The sequence below is a fragment of the Ailuropoda melanoleuca genome, chromosome 15, assembly GCF_002007445.2.
Source record: "Ailuropoda melanoleuca isolate Jingjing chromosome 15, ASM200744v2, whole genome shotgun sequence".
NCBI classification, from domain to species: domain Eukaryota; kingdom Metazoa; phylum Chordata; class Mammalia; order Carnivora; family Ursidae; genus Ailuropoda; species Ailuropoda melanoleuca.
The window spans coordinates 77,306,936-77,324,390 of record NC_048232.1 but is presented as its reverse complement, the minus strand read 5'-3'; the positions used below and the strand labels follow the sequence as shown (position 1 = coordinate 77,324,390).

Below are 17,455 nucleotides of genomic sequence, written 5' to 3'. Positions count from 1 at the left end.
ATTGCTCAACCTCCTTCTGTATCAGAGAAAATAATTAAAAATACAATTAGACACTATTTTACACCCATTGGAATGGCTAAGATTAAAGACTGACAACAACCAAATGTTGTTAAGGATGTAAAGCAACCAGAACACTCAAGTGAAATATGCAAAATAGCACAACCACTACGGGAAACTTTTTGACAGTTTCTTATGAAGGTAAACATATTTCTACCCTATGATCCAATAAATTTGCTTCTAGATATTTTCCCAAAGAAAAGTCTCTCTTTTACTCTCTCTTTCTTCCTTTCCCCACAAAAATGCTTAAATAAAAAATCCTTATAACAATCCTATTCATAATACCCTCAAACTGGAAACATTTCAAATGTCTATCAACAGGAAAGGATGTAAAAATTTATGGTTTATTCATCCAGTGGTGTGCTACTTGGAAATTGAAAAACAGAATGACCGTTGATACACGTAGCCTAGATGAGTCTCAAAACCACTCTGTTGAGGGCAGGAAGCCCTTCACAAAAGATTAATATATATGATTACATTTATATGAAGCTTAAAAAGAGATAAAATTAATATACGGTGACAGACATCAGAAGAGTGTTTGCCTATGAGGACGTGTGGGCTCCCAGAAAGGGGCACAAGAAGCACTTCCTGAGGCCACATAAATATAATAAATCTTATATCAGTGTATTCATATGTCAAAACTCAAAGAATTGTACACTTGAGAGCTGTGCATCTCAGTGGAAGTAAATTTTACTTCAATAAAAATATAAAATAATCACAAAAAACTATGAGGGGTCTAATTCCATTGTTTAAATAATCACTTTTCTCAATGGGATATCTAGATCTCAAGTGAATAATCTGGTTTTTTTGAACTTACTTTCTTCTGTTCAGAAAAGCAATACATATGTGTATTAGTCTGCCTGGGTTACCATCACAAAATTCTACAGACTGTGTGGCTTAAACAACAGAATTTTATTTTCTCACAGTTCTGGAGGCTCGATGTCTGAGATCAGGGTCCCACCATGGCTGGTTTCTGGTGAGGTCCTCTTCCTGGCCTGCAGACAGCTTCCTTCTCCCTGTGTCCTCACCTGGTGGAGGGAGACCAAGCTCGCTGGTGTCTCATTTTATAAAGCCACGAATCCCATCATGAGGCCCCACCCTCACGACCTCATCTAACTTCCATTACCTCCCAAAGGCACCGTCTCCAGTTACCAGTACATTGGGAGTTAGGGCTTCAACGCATGATTTTGGGGGACACAATTCAGTCCACAGCAATATATATCCTAGAAAATCTGGAAAATACAGGTAAGTGGAAAGAAAAAGAAAAAAAAAAGCCATGTAATCACATTACCCAAATATAATTACAGTTAACATTCCAGTGTATTTGCTTCCCATAGTTGTGTTATTTCATCCTTTATGTGGTTATAGTCGTTCTGTCCCAATAAACTTGTAGCATGATCTTCTTAAATACAAATGAAATGTTTTCTATGGTACTAAAATCTCTTTACATGTACCCTCTTTTAATAGCCACAAAAGTTTACAACTAAGTGACTATGCTGCAGTTTATTTATTCGTTACTTTGTGACTGAAGGTTGGAATCCTTTCCAATATTTTGCTAGTGTAAATAATGCTGTGAAAAATATATTTGTGCAAGACACTTTTTCTGTAACTGAGATTCGTTTTTGGGATAGAATTCCAGAAAATGGAAATTGTAGGTTAAAAGGTTATGGTATAATTACATGTTGCCAAATTCCTTTCCAAAAGGATGTCCCACTTTATATTACCCCCAACAGTGGGGCAGGAAGGTGCCATATCTGTTTGCTCTTAAGGGGCGGAGGTCATTTCCACTAATGTGTGTGTTGGCTTGTTTCCACCAGGTTAGCAAAGACAGCTGAAGCCGACTTGTGCAGGATTCCCCTGGCTCTTCTGGATCAAGACCCCACTACCTCCTCTCCCTGGCAGCCTGTGTTCTGGGCCTCACCTAGACAAGTCTGAGTAGGAACAAGCCATCTCTTCCATCCATAGCCATGAATTTCCTCCGGCGACGCCTCTCCGACAGCAGTTTCGTGGCCAACCTGCCTAATGGCTACATGACAGACCTGCAGCGCCCAGACAGCTCCACCAGCTCCCCTGCTTCCCCAGCCATGGAGAGGAGGCACCCCCAGCCCCTGGCAGCCTCCTTCTCCTCTCCAGGATCCAGCCTCTTTAGCTCCTTCTCCAGTGCCATGAAGCAGACCTCACAAGCCCCCTCAGGGCTGATGGAGCCTCCAGGTCCCTCCGTTCCCATTGTTCAAAGGCCCAGGATCCTATTGGTGATCGATGATGCCCACACAGATTGGTAAGCCAGAATCTGTAGGTGCTTCCGCCTGGGAGCAAGAGAAGAGATGGGGCTTATCTCAGTCCTGGGGTGGGAGGGGGCAGTAGGGGAGAAGGGAAAGCTGAGAGGCTTGGTGGTTTCAGAGACTGGCCCGAGGGAAGGAAACTACGTGTACCATGTGGCTACTGCATGCCAGACACCATGGCACCTGCTTTGTGCTTTACACTGACAGGTCCCAATCCCTTACCTGTAAGTCCAAAATCCAGAAAGCTCTGAAAACTGAAAAATATTTTATAATCCATTTGGCAGCAAAGCCTGGTCTGAGGGAAAGTGAGACTGTAATAGTCTTCAGTATACCACTCACTGTGCTTGACCATATGATCTACTGCAATCCTGGTTTACATCTTAATACATTCGCTGTGGGGGTGCTGCCCAGAGCTCACCGGAAGTATTACATAATATATGGTATGTGTGCCGTATTACCTTCCTAAAAATGGAAAACCTTAAAAATCTGAAATAACTCTGGCAAGTTGCTTACTAGATAGTTCAGCCTCAGCCATCCTCCGTCCATTCAGCTAGGTTTCTGTGAGGGTAAAAGAAACCAACACAAGGCCCGTGGTCCTTATCTAACACCCTTGGGACCAGAGTGCCTGAGTTTGTATCCCAGCTCTTCCACATACTGGCAGTCTGGCTCCAGAACCTGTTCTCTTCACACCAAGTGTGGGCAGAAACGATGTGCCTTCCAGCCTCTTGTTAGGTGTGCCAATAAATGGTGAGCTCTTCAGAGGCAGAGACTGGGCACATGTGTCAAGGTCGTTGCAGCAGTTGTTCCACAGGTAGTTCCTGAACACCAGTTGAGTGTAAGTCACCATCTTAGGTATTCAGGTAAGCGGTGAACAGACCCAGTTCACATGGATCTGGGCAGTTGCAAGTTTTTGGTAGAGATGCGTGATACATATTATCAGTCCTAATTTGAGACATAGAATTTGCAGTCCAGGAAATAAGTCCAAATGTGGAGACATGGAAGAACTCCATCCAGGGCATTTCTGACAGTAGACCCATACATGGTCATGGCGCTGGAGAGCAAGGTTGCACGCATGTGTCTTGAAAGGCTGCCACGTCGTAGGCTCTCGGTAGATACGTCTTGGGTGAATAAATTAATGCATTCAGTTCACTGAGCATGCCAGAGGCCCTGCTGTTCTCACATGCATGTGTGTACTCACATTCATTCCTTGAGAAGTTAGCTCAGGCTGGGAATGATTGAGCCTATGCTTTGGAGTGGGAGATATTTATAGTGTATAATACATATTCAGTACAGTCAATATGGAAGGGTGTTCGGCAGGTGTAGACAGAAATCTTTACTTTCTTGCTAAGAAATCAGCTCGTCTTTAAGGAAGATGGTCATGCGCATGGCCTCTGTTCTGATGCAGTCTGCATTATCTTGGCTATCGCTGCTTGCTTGAAGCCTGTCATCATGAAGCCTTGTTTATCTGTTTACGCGCTTATGTAAAAGCACCATCTTTAGGTTCTGAGCTTAGTGGTTGATTTCTGCAGAGATGTTGCTTCCAGGCACTCTTGCCTGTACAATCCTGCTGCCTGCATGGCCTTTGCAGTCCTCTGTTTCTTTTTAACCCAAGGCTTGACCTTGATTTTGAGCATTCTCTGCTGGCTGTGTTATCTCTGGCTCAGTTAGGATTTGCCATGATATGGCAGTGGTCGGGGCTTATTTAAAAAACCTGTTTGTCAGGAAAGTTACTTTCTGTATGGAGGTTGAACTGATAAATGACAGCATAGTACACTGGTGAGGAGCACAGAGTTAAGCTGCCTGGGTTCAGATCCCATCTCTACCCCATAGTAGCTGAATGACCTTTGCAAGTTACTGCACCTAAATGTCAATAAAATAGTATCTGCCTTGTAGAGTTACTGTATGTAATTGGATTAAAATCTGAGTTAATATAAAAGTGCTTAGGATGTGTCTGGTAGACAGCAGGTGCTACTTAGGTGTATGTTGCTGTTGCAGACTATTTGTGACCTTCTGTGCAACATTAGTCATCTTGATGGCAGCCCCTCATAGGCATGTTTATTTAATCTCTTCATCCCCATTAATGGACAGAGTGGATTAGGATTTATCCCATTGTGCAGAGTTTTCTATTAGTCACTCATGCCTGTCAGCTCCTGAGTGATAAAGTTGGGTCTTATTCATCTCTGTCCTCCTGGTGTCCATGCGGTGACTAGTAGAGTGTCGGGGCACAGTGAATGAAGTTGAAATGGAATGAATGGCCTCAACCAAGTAAAATTTTTATTATTATTTTAAGTTTTCATTTAAATTCCAGTTAACATACAGTGTTATATTAGTTTCAAGTGTACAATATAGTGATTCAGCACTTCCATACATCATTCTGTGCTCATCACAACAAGCACACTCCTTAGTCCCATCGCCTATTTCACCCATCCAAGTAACACTTAAATTTTGACTTTGGTCTTCCATCTGTCTAATCCACAGGCATGACTAATGAGTGAATTGTAGGCTGTGCATACTGATGGGGGACACAATTTTGGCCAGAGGAATATCTCCCAGTCTATTTCAGTCACGCCTGTTATACTCACACTTTAATTAGATCTCAAAAACAGCAATCTTTCTTGCCCTCAGTGGGTAATAAAGGGGAAAAGGGAGAAACTGACACTCATTAACTTAACTGGAACCTGGTTCTGCATCCATTGGACATTTGTGATAGAGACTTCCTGCCTGCAGACACATCAGCTTTTCTTGCAGAACTCCATCCTAGATTCTTCTTCAACTTCCTATCCTCTCTGAAGCTCAGTACATTCCCAGCTTTCTCCAGATCGATGCAGGCTGCCTGGGAATCCCAGTCCTCCTCTGCAGAGTTCCTGAAGGATGCCTGTCCCCCGCAACCAGGAGCGGCCAGCAGGTGGCGAGCCAGCCCCACTGTCCTGGGTGGCTTTGGCAGAGCCAGGGCTGCCTGGGTCAGCCCCTGCCTAGCCCCTCCTTCATTGTGCAAACTGTCTCCTGAGAGGAAGAAGTTGTTAAAGGGGAGAAGCCAGCTCACAGGGCCCCTTTTATCTCCCCCTTTGAGATGATAATGAAGGGGGAGATAGCTACTGTCTGGACTGAGAGTGAACCCACCAGGAACAATGCCACTTCCTTTTCTCCCTTCTCAGCTCTACATCCTCTGTCTTCCCATTCTGGGTCTTGGGCCTTCCTGCAGAATCAGGTTTCCTTGTAGTGAGGGAGTTTGCAGGAAACCCCCATTCTCCCCCTCCTGGTGGAGGCCAGCTTGCAGATTCTCTGAACCAGCTTAGGCCCCCCAAGGCCTATCTGATACCTGCCCAGTGACCTGGGGGGAAGGGCTTTTCATCCTTGGACAAGAAACAGAGGGCTCCAAAGCCACCTTTGCTGGGAAAAACAATTCATAGCTGAGCTTCATAAGATTCTACCACCTTTTGGAGTTGTCCCAGAGGTGAGCCTACCTCAGGCAGTGGTGTTTGGGGAACTTTGGGCCAGCTCAGTAGTAGGTCTGAACTCAAGCTCGTGCTGTCTTCTGGGATGAGGGGAGATCAGTCATTCTTGAGAACCACAAGGGAAAGGAGAAATAAAATAATGGATTTCAGGCTTAGTATTCTTCAGCCCTACTGCCTGTCCACTCATTCTTTCGCCTAGAATCTTCAGCAGCCTCACTCATCTCAGGCCTCCAGGCTTGACCTCCTGGTTACCTTCCATGTTACCACCAAAGGGTCATTTTTTTGAAACACAGACTTCATCAGGTTGCTCCTACTGTGCATCCCCTATTATAATCCTCTGTTGGTGCATCATTGCACCAAGTTCAAATTCAGTCATCAGCTTGCCTGCCTCTCTCTAATTCTGTCTCTAGCTCCACTTCCTGTGGTACTATTTATTCTGCAGGAATAACAAACAACCTGTAGTTCTCAAATACATTTGCCTTAGCACATTCTGCTCCCTGCTACCTGGAATGCCTTTCCCTATCTTATTCATTTGTTCAATTTCCATTCACCCTTAAAAGCCTGCTCAGGTGTCACCTCTTTTGTGAAGTCTTCTCTTGACACACCCCACCTTGCCAACAGTGCTAACAACCACCTCCTTTATATAACTTAAAGCATATTTCATTGTGCTACAATAATTTCACACTGCATTATCTTTGGCTGTTAGGTGGCTGGCTGTCTTTTCTGCCAAAACAAGGCCTGTGTCTTGTTCTTCCTTATATCCCTAGTGCTCAACGCAGTCAGTATTCAATTAGCATATGTCATTGCTCCCACTCCAGTCCAATGAGGATAACTTTTAATGAGCATAACGGGGCCTGAAACTCACCTTACCTTAGGAGTCAGCGATATAATACATACAGTCCAGGGGTTTCTGTTTTTACTCACCTATGTATAAAATCTTGGCTCTTTATTTTCCAGTATGGGAGGGTAAATGTAAGGCTGCTATTTGAGATTGTTAAAAGAAAGTTGGCACAAAGTTTTATTATTGCCCACAGTATCAGAACCCCAGGTTTGATTTCAAAATCAAAACATTGAATGTGACCAAAAAAAAAAAAAAAAAAAGATTGCTCATAATCGGGCTTAGGTTGGATGTATCTCCCTGCTCATGGTTTTGCCTATAAGATCTCCAGAGCCTGGATGAAGTTGAGAAGCAGGGTGTTGGGGTGAGGGGATAGAAAGAGCTAATCTTTTGCCCCCAACCCCTCCTTCCAGTGGCCTGTGGAACTCTGGCTCTCCTCTCCTCTTACCTCACCCATGGCCTTGTTCCCAGAATGTCTGCTATTCCATTTCAACAATGATCTATTGTTACCTTCCCTTCAATTCTCCACCCTTCCCTATGTTTCTTTTTTCTTTTATTTGTTGGGGAGGAAATGAAAAAGGATTCTTGGTTTGAAACACCCCTCTGCTACTATCCTTCCAGCCTAGAGTGTATCAGGCTACACTATCCTACTAAATAATGATTGGTGATACCCATTAAAGCACCTTGTGCATTTCTAGATTCACGAAGAGATGCTGTATGATAATTTATGTCCCCACCACCACGCCACCCCACCCACTCCCAGATGGTGTCTTTGTATCTCAGCGCCTACAACAGGGCAGGCAGTTAATTAGGAAATGTCTGTTAATTGAATGAGTGACTTTGGAGGTGATGAGTTATTGGTAATGACAGGTGGGGATGGTGACAGTGAAACTAAAGAGTGACTTTGGTGACATTCTGAAATCCTTTTCTTCCCCTCTCATCTCATACTCAATCCAACAGAAAGTCAGAGTAGTCACATGAGAGCATTTACACCACAGAAACTGGCAAATGCTACAAAACAGGGCTTTTAGTTCTCCTCACAGAGCTGGTTATTAATCATTTGCCAGTACAGCTCTGGTCGTAGGCACTTCCTGAGTTGCCCAGGGGGTATTATACAGGTGAGGAAGCAGAACACAGAGACCATGCACCTGCTCAAGGAACGAGGAACAGGTGGGTAGCGAGGCTGGGAATTGAACAGGACTGACTTCTTAAAAGGCATTTCTGATGGCACCACAACTCCTGCTGACCCCTGTGCAGGACTGCAATGCTTGGCAAGAGGTAAATGCTGAAAAGTCTTGGTCAAAAAATGAACGAACGCACAAATGAATAAACTATGAACTCTTTGGGGATGGGTAATGTCTTCATCATTGTCATGTGGCAGACATTTGTGTACTTCCACCACCAGACATTGTGCTAAATAGTTTTCATAGTTTTCTAATTCAATCCTCCCAACAACTGTATGGAGTACTTTTACTATTCTCATTTTATAAATAAGGAAAACTGAGGCTCTGAGCCCAAAATCAAAACGGATGTCAGTGGCATCTGGGATCCAGCTCAGACCATTCTGGACACCCCTGTTTTCTCAGCATTCTTCCCACTCTCACCTGAGCACAAGCCCTCCTGTGCTGTGTGTGAGGGCACTGGCCTGTGGAGCCTGCTTGGGAGGCTCACACGTGTACACACACCCGCACACGCCCAGTGTCTGAGAGCAGTGGGAGGGGACAGGGTGGCAGGACTCCATGTAACAGCACTGTAGCCAAGCACAGGATCCCGGTGACCTCACCCTCAGAGGAAAGGGCCCCACCTCAAGCCAGGCAGCCCCACCCTGTTGGAGCCCTGTGGGCAGCTGGAACGATAAGGTGCCAGGAGGAAAAGGGGTTCCTGCAGCCATCCAGACACTCGTGATCTCAGGTTTGGGAATTGAATCCTTCGTAGAAATTGCCTTTGGGCTATTTTCCTCATTTTAAGGCTCCAGCAGGATCTTTTCTGCTTTTTCCCCCTGTGTTTTGATATTAAATATGTGATTTCCTAACACATGTCAGACATGTTTCTCAAGAGAGTTAAAATGGGAAGAAAGATAAAATGCAGGGAACTCAGGGCTGGCAGGTGGCAGGTAGGAACTGAAGTCCCAGCTCTGCCACTCACCAGCTTTGTGGTCTTGTCTTGGCCAAGCTGCTTTACCTTTCTGGGCCTTGGTTCCCTTATCTGTAAAGTGGGGACCAGAATGCCACCACTGTCACCACACCACTAAGCTCGCAGGAATGTGAAAGGCTCCAGTGAGAGCCTATTGTTCCTCCCTCACAGGGTTGTTCCATGTGTCCAGTTTGTTTACCTGTGCTTGGTCCTACACCAGAGCATAAGCTCCAGGAGGGTAGGGCTTAGGCCTCCTATGTTTGAACACCATATTGTTGGAGGCCAGCCCAGTACCTGGCACAAGGTAAGACAGGATACACGATGCTTTATCAATGAACAAATAGATGCTCTTGCCAAAGTCTGGTATTACTGTTAGGGGGAGTTCAGGATCGAGGATGCCCTGGGGAGAGTCTTTCTCAGAAAACACTCAGCTGCACTGGAATTCAGGAAGAGTACCTGATGTCCATGCTATGCCCAAGGCTCCCCCTCCATTTTGTTCAGCTGGCTAGTCAAAGGCCCCAGCCTCCACTTGAGGGGCTGAACTGCTTCAGCGTGCTTTGACTGAGGCATGAGGACTGCAGGGCATCTTGGCAGGCCCCTTGAAGCCTCGCAGTGGGCCTAACTGGCCCCATGGTGACCAGGATATTCTGCTTCCCACTGTGCCACCTACAGGGGGGATTTGAACTCAGAGCTGGCACCACCAGCAGTGGCTTTGGGGTAGGGTTGTTGGATTCAGCAAATAAAAATACAGGACTCTCAGTTAATACTTAGATAAATAATGAATCTGTTTGTCTCCTGCAGTATTTGGTATAGACTTATACCGTAAATATATACTTATACATATAGAATTGTTGGTTGTTTATCCAAAATTCAAATTTAACTGGTTAACCTGTATTTTATCTAGATAACCTGTTTATGGGGGATGGCAATGAGAGACAGTTGCCACCATCTAAGCCCTGCTAACACAGGCCCAGTGAGAGTCTAGCCATTGCACTTCCTTGCTTTCTGGTTGGAGAACCAAAGCAAGTCCCCCAATTGACCCCATTCTCAAAGAGCAGCTTTCCCTGCCTGTGACAATGACTGAGGATTGTCAGGCACCAGCAGGGGGAGAGCAAAACTAATACAGTCCCAAGGCAGACTGCCTGGGTCTCTTCTCCCTCTCACTTACGTGACCTTGGGAAGTCTGACCTCCAAACTTGATATTCCTCAGCTGTGAGGCAGGACCATGGTGCATCTTTTGTAAAGGGTCATTGCAAAGATTAGAGATGATGGCATGGGTGGGGCCAGTACAGGGCTTAACTTGTCATAACAGGCACCGAAATGGTAACTGTATTAACAATTAATTGCAATTACTAATTGCTGTTGAATATAATGGTGCTGGAAGCCAAGGGGAAGGAAGCCACTTGGCATGCTTCTCAGTTCAGCTGGATAGGCTCAAGGGCTGTCTTCCAGAAGCCCTGGAGGAGGGGTGTCTAGATGCTGGTAAACTGGCAGACACTCTACAGTGAGGATGAGAAGATGGAGGCCTGGGTTGGACCCCTCCTCCTAGACTTGCTTGGGGTGCTCACAGTGGAGACATGTACCTTTCTGCTGAAGAGATATGGCTCTGGGAAACAGAATCCTTACATCTCCCTCCACCACTTCCTCTACCCCTAAACCTCTTCTTCAACAAGGCAGGCCTTGGTTGTTGGCAGTGGGGAAATGCAGGGATGGAAGGGAGAGGGAGAAAGGAAAGGCCTCATGTCACCTTCCTCCTCACTTCATTCATCAACTCACACAGGCTACCCAACACCACCTAGAGTGTCTCTGGACTTCTGGACTCATCCCTCCCACTCTGGGCACCTGCCCTGCACTCCTGCCCCTCCCCCTTGCCTCCCTGGCCCTGGCCCTGGTGCCTGGGGGGGGGAGGGGCCTTGGGCATTCCCCAGCAGCCTGCCTAGTCGCCTGGAGACAGGCTCCGTTTTCCCAGGCCCGGCCCCTTTTATCAGGGAGACAATGTGCGCACACAGTGAGGGCCTTGTGTGGCACCCAAGCCCCAAGCCCTTTGACTTGAGGAATTTTTCAAGTGCTGACCTCTCTCCGTGAGGTCTTCCTGCTGTCCAATCCTGAGGCCTGGTGCCCCTGCTGCTTCCTACCCAGCTCTTTCAGGGAGAGAGAGGGAGGGGAAAAACAGTGAAGAGCTGTCTCTCGCCTGGTAGAGTCTTCACCCTCTGAAACTGGCTAGAAAATCTGGGGGAAATGTCTTTGAGCAGAAGGGAATGTGGGGAGAAATCTGATAGATGCAGTTTCTTCTGGATTACTCCCTTCTCTGCTGATGCTATGGGATCATAGTGGAGCCACTGTTCTCTCTGGGCGTTAGTTTCCTCTTAAGTCAAACGATGATAGACTAAGATCACGTTCCCCAAAATACCATTTCTATCAGAACAACATTCAGATTCCCAGGCACCAGCCTACACCTTCTGTAATAGTTAGAGTTCTTTGTTTTCAAGAGAAAGAAATAGACTTTGGCTGACTTAGTCAAAGTGGGGATATATTGGTGTGGGAGGCAGAATCAAAAGAAAATAATTGGTGTGGGAGGCAGGATCAAAAGAAAATAATGAAGACCCAAGTCTTGGAGAGACCAGGACCCAGGGATTCCCCTGGGATCTAGGGGGCTGGGACTTCTGGGCAGCTTTCTCTAGAGAAGTCAGCTCCTGTTTCTCTCCAGCCATGTGCCTCTCTACTCAGAAATCAAACTCCTGGGCAAGAACATACCTGGATGGTTCCACAGTTTCTCCTGGGACAGTCCCACCAAGACCGTGTGCAAGAGAGCTGCTTGGTTCCTTCAATGCAAATGCAGATGGAGGTCCTGTTGCTGGAAGTTCAAATGGGTGCAGGACTGGTCGCACTGCAATGTGCCCTTAGAACTACTGAATCAGAAATCTATAGTGGAGCTGGGAAACTGTATTTTTTAAAATGACGATGAGCCAAGTTTAACAACCATTGAGTTAGAGAACTTCTTTCATGTAGCTTCCAACTGGTAGAGCTGAAAACAGTGAGGCCACTTAACCAGGAGATCTAGTTCAGCCCATATATAGAATGGCGAAGTCATCCAAAGATCAAGTGGGCTGCCCGGTGACAGAGTGAGCTCCCCATCACATGCAGGTGTTCAGGCACAACTGGGCTGGCCACTGGGGAAGAATGGTGCGGAAGAGGCCCCGACTATAAATGGGTTGGCCCGTAAGCCGTTACAGGAGTCTTGAGCCTAAAGCTTTGTGTTTTTTCCTCTGTGACTTTTTGTCTTGGTCACTTCTCTGCCTTGCCTTGCTTTTCTCTGAAGAAGTCAGCTGTTTACCTTATGAGTCTCTCCTCTTCCTCCAAAGCGTGGTTTTCTTGCCCAGGTCCGCTGAATGACCTTTTAAGTGGAGTCCCTCAGATGCCATGGCTTTCTTAACAATAGTTGTTCCAGTGCCGGAGTCTACAGACTTTACCCCGCCCGGTTACTGCCTTGTCCTGGGGGAGGCAGGTCACTGGGCAGATGCCAGCCTCATTACAGAACGTCTCTTCTCCTGGGGCCTGTGGAAGCCTGCCTGGGATGTGTTTCCTTGGCAGGAGGGAGGCTGTCTGTGATGGCAAGAGAGAGGATAGTGCTTTATGTCCATTTTCCTGACCTCCCACCCTGGATCTTCAGGAAGGGTAATGGTGCAGGTTTCCTGAAGATTTGCACTGAGTTTATTGTCATCTTCAGAATGGAATTAGCTAAATTAGGGGTTGCCTGTGCAGCTGCTCACAGGAGACAAGATGGTTGGTGAGTGAAGGGGCAGGCGGTAGGAAAAGGCACAAGCATAGAGAAATATTTCCCCGCTATAAGGAAAACAACAGCACATGCTTTATGACAAATGGTATCTGCCACTTGCTTTCAGCTTCAGCAAGACAACGGAACATTGGGGACTGTGTTGGGCATGAGAACTGGTGTCCCCTCCGAAGGAAGCACCTGCTGTTCACTCACCCAGTTGTTACCATGCAGGAATATGGGGCTGGTGTTGCCAAGTCATTGATTTTTCAGGGGCAGTCAGAAATCTGAATTTTTTATATGAATTTTCTATTTTAAAATTGTAAACACACAATTTAAGTCCAAAATAAGACTGTGGACTTCATGAAGTTTATCAATTGGTAACTTATGAGTTAGGAGTGAAGATAAATATGCAGTCTAGCTCTTCTTCTGGGTCTGTCTCCCAGCTAGACTGTATGCACCATGATGGCAGGAGGACTGTTTTGTTTAGTGCAATACCTAGGGTCTAGCACAATGCTGGGCACATAGTGAACCTTGGATGGTTGGATGGATGGATGGACGGATGGATGGATAGATAAATGGATAGATGGATGGGTGGAGGGAGGGAGGGAGGGAAGGAAGGAAGGATGGATAGAAAATAACTTTTCTTAGCCTTTTCCTTCTGAGCCCTGCCCTTCACACCTTGACAGGCCCCACACCCCCTTTCTAAATCAAACACTTAATATTCTCATGGTCTCCTTCTCATCCTCCTTATACCATTTAAATCAATCCCTTTTCTGGAATGATCAGGTATTAGTTATTTGCACCTTGGTATGAATTGCCTTTCGGTGTATTACCTTTCCTGTGGGCATTTCCCCAGATGGGCTCTTAGAGGATGCTCATTAAATGTTTGTTTGCTGAGGGAATGGCTTAGTCTTCTAAATGTTAACTGATTCTCTTTGTGTAATAAAGATTGTGGACTTTCATATATCCATAGAAATGAGAGTGACACAGTGTAGTGTCCTTGGTAAGGAAAGGGGTAAGGACTGAGATGACATTCTAACCTGATTTCTGCCGTCATGGTGAGTGGGTGGCTGATGACTTTGTTTGCCCTAAAGGCCTGTACTGGGGAGGAAGAGGAGATCCCAGGGAGCAGTCTAGGCAGGTTTCCATTATGCTAGATATGAAGCAGGAGTTCGTTTTTTTTTTTTTTAAGATTTTATTTATTTATTTGACAGAGAGAGAGACAGCCAGCAAGAGAGGGGCCACAAGCAGGGGGAGTGGGAGAGGAAGAAGCAGGCTCCCAGCAGAGGAGCCCAATGTGGGGCTCGATCCCAGAACGCTGGGATCACACCCTGAGCCGCAGGCAGACGCTTAACGACTGAGCTACCCAGGCGCCCCAGGAGTTCCATTTAGAGCAAGGAAGATACTGCCACCTTCCTCCTCTTGGAGAGAGGAAATGACAGGTCACTTCCCCAGGGACACACCGAACTGACCTCAGCCCTCTCCCCATCCTGGTGAAGGTCAGGAGGGAAGGAGATGAACATTAAACACCTGCCACGTGTCAGGATGTGTCAGGGATAGCATTCATGAGCACTTACAAATGAAACAGGCTTGGGAAGGTTGATGTCTGTCTGAGGCAGCACCAGGAAAGAAATAGCGGAGCTGTATGGGACCTGAGTCTATCTCCGATGCTGGCAGTGCCCATTGACCTCTTTACCTGGAGAGAAGTTCCACCTTTGCAGCCCACCAGTGAGCAGCACACTTACTAGCACATTTTTGGCAGGCTCCCAGAGTCCTCCAAATCTGCATCCTCATTTAAGCTTCATGCTAACCCTGTGGGTAGTCTTCCTGTGCCCTATTCTACAGATGAAGAGGTAAGGACTTGTCCAAAATCATGTAGCTGGTGCCCCAGCTGCCAGCTCAAATCTGGCTCTTCTGCTTCATGCCTATTGCCCATTTTTCCTGCACGTTTAGGATATGCCCAGGGAGAATTTATCACCTCCCTGAGCACCCCCAGCACCTGCTCAACTTGTTTGCCCTTGTCTGTGCCTTTCACACATGTACATCCAGACCCTCTCACATTCATCTTGGTAGCCCTTGGCCCGGCACAGAAAAGGCCCCAAATATTGGGTACATGGATGGATAAACTGGACCACTCTCCAGGGAAGTGGCCCCTGACCCTTAGACTAGGCTGGGTGTGCCTTTTGTGGGCTGACCTGGATCTTTGGGCTAATGCCCTGTGTGGTCATTGTCCATTTATGAGTCTCTCCCTCCTGTTAGGTGGTAAGCCCCCCTGAGGCCAAGAACTACTTCCTTAGAGCCTGCAGGCCCTGGCCCAGGATGGATGATCAATAAACATGTGTTCAGCATCTTCTGAAGAAGGCTTCCATGACAACCTGAGTCAGATCTCCCCTGCTCTCCACATCTTATCCTCCCTCCCTTTGTGCATTTTATTCTCGTAAGCCACCAATTCTTTTTCACCTGGTTAGTTTTCTGCCTTTTCTGGGAGCATGAGCTCCCCAAGAGCAGGCACCACGTCAGCCTTTTTCCAGGGTATGTGGTCCGTATAAGGCTCAGTAGATAGTGGTTACATAAGGGAGTGAATGGTGACCAGACCTACCCATGAAAATCTCCTTTCCTGTTGCTGTCAGAAACCAATGAGGGTTGGGGCGCCTGGGTGGCACAGCAGTTAAGCGTCTGCCTTCGGCTCAGGGCGTGGTCCCGGCGTTCTGGGATCGAGCCCCACGTCAGGCTCCTCCGCCATGAGCCTGCTTCTTCCTCTCCCACTCCCCCTGCTTGCGTTCCCTCTCTCGCTGGCTGCCTCTATCTCTGTCAAATAAATAAATAAAATCTTTAAAAAAAAAAATTAAAAAAAAAAAAAAAAGAAACCAATGAGGGGACATTTGTCACATCCTGTGGCTTGGGGCTCTAGTTTCTTACCTCCACAAATTCCCGTATGGATGCAAAGGGCCTGGCCACCCTCAGAGGGTCCCTCCCCTGCCTGACTCACTGGAGTTCCCTAATTGCAAGGTGGAATGGAGAGGCTGCCCCCGTTACTGGAGGATCCTCTCTGGCAGTGGAAAGGGGCCGGGCAGGTTAGCTATATTTTCGAATAAATAATGGAGCTAGAATGGGATCTCTGAATTGGACCTCTGTGTTCAAAGGTCCTGCTTTTGCCACACCTCCATCCAGCCAAGGTGCCATGTGACTCTCCTCATCTTAACTGACTGGGAAAGCCTTGAGCATGTCTACCTTCGATGGTTTCCTGCATGGTCCATACTCCATCTCCCCCTGCTTAAGTCTTGGCCACAAATAAGCAAAGGATATGTTGCGTCAGAAACACGAGACTCCCCTCCTGGGGCCAGATCCCTGTATCCCTGCCTTCCCACCCCCTACAGTGGCCACCTGTGGGAAGAGGACTGTGCCTGAGACAGAACATTCCTGACCCCTCCTCCCTGGGAAGGGCATAGCCAAGGCCCAGCCACATTGACTCTGCATCCCAGACACATTTATTAGGAGGGTGCCACTTGGACACAGGTGGATCCTGTTTGCGCTAATTCTCCTCTTCCTTCTGCCCCTGATGTTGCCATGAAAGAACTCAGTACCCGCTCCTCATAAATCTCTCTCACACACCACATCCCGCCTCCCCAAACTTGGGATTTCCCACCCCAGGCAGCGCTGGTTTTATAATATTCTCCTTCCTGGTGCCTCTGATGTGGCAGTAAAATATGAGACCACCCACAGAGAAGGAAGCTTCCTGGAATCAAGAGTTTCCCCCACCCCCTTCCCAAGGCCAAGGCCTTGAGTGATTGGCTGGGATATTCAGGGAGCTCATTACGAGAATAAACATATTAGGGCATTGGGAAGAGGTCTGCATTAAGGAGACAGCCCTCGGGCACAGTGAGGCCGTCCGTTTTGCCTGAGGTCAAATTGCCAGGCAATTACAAAGGCGGCAACCCCAGCCCCCAAGGCATCTAAAATTCCAGACCATCCCTACCCTTCCCTCTGCCAGACAGGACTGTTCAGAGGCAGCTCAAGCCTGAATGAGCCCCCGGCAAGGAGGCAGCAGTCTGTGTGGCCTGTCAGGAGACAGACTTCTGACTCCCAGCCAGGCAGGGGGATGGACTGCCTGACCCTCAGCTTCAGCCTGAGTCCGTCTGCCAGGCTCTGCAGTAAACATTCCAGAGATGGGCAAAACAAGGGTTTCTCCTGGGAAGGTGAGGCCTTGTGAAGGCCAGAGCTGCTTGGGTGGTATTGGTGTAGAATAAAGTGCTCTGCCTTCTGGTTAGAATCGCGTTGAGGGCTACCAGTCATTCAGATTGGACACTGTACAAGGACCCCACATCTAATCAGTGCATATTTCTAAGTGTATTACAACGGTGTACCAGTAGATGACAGTAAAGTGTCTCGAGGACAGGATACGCTAGGGCTTATCCCTGGAAGACATTATTCATTTACCCAGTGAGCAAACATTTGTTAAACATGTGCCTTGTGCCCTGGCACTTTGTGTCAGTACTGGATTCAGTCAGCGTTGAGACACAGTTTCAAGTTTCCAGGAGCTCTCCGACTAGGTGTATAGGGGCAAGGTAGAGACAAACACCATGGGATTACAACATGGAGTGATATGTGTTTTATGGTTGTTAGTATAGGATGCTGTGGGAACCCCAAGAAGGAACACCTAATCCAGCCTCATTGGGGGGGGCACTTTCAAGTAAAACTTGATAGAGGAGGTGAGGGAAGATCTTGGAGGCAGCCAGGCAGAGAAGAGCAAGTAGCTAACCTAAGCAGAGAGAATAGCCTGTGCGAATGCTCAGAGACGTAAGGTGTAGGACAAGGCTAGGGAATCACAGGAAGCTGCGTGTGTCTGTGAGGTGGGCAGAAAACCAGAGGAGAAATGGGTCATGGTCAGCAGGATCCACATTAGGAAGGACACAGA

At 47.2% G+C, this 17,455-nt stretch overlaps 1 protein-coding gene across 4 annotated transcripts in view; it reads left to right on the top strand.

Moving 5' to 3' along the window:
* SYN3 (synapsin III) overlaps window positions 1-17,455 on the top strand; it is a 481,477-nt gene that overhangs the window by 33,669 nt on the left and 430,353 nt on the right. For all 4 annotated transcript variants that reach the window (XM_019802056.2, XM_034644234.1, XM_034644236.1 and 1 more), the window contains one exon: window positions 1,875-2,335. In XM_019802056.2, coding sequence (XP_019657615.1) covers window positions 2,025-2,335 — 311 coding nt within the window. In that variant the 5' untranslated portion in view covers window positions 1,875-2,024. The remainder of the gene's footprint in view (window positions 1-1,874; window positions 2,336-17,455) is intronic.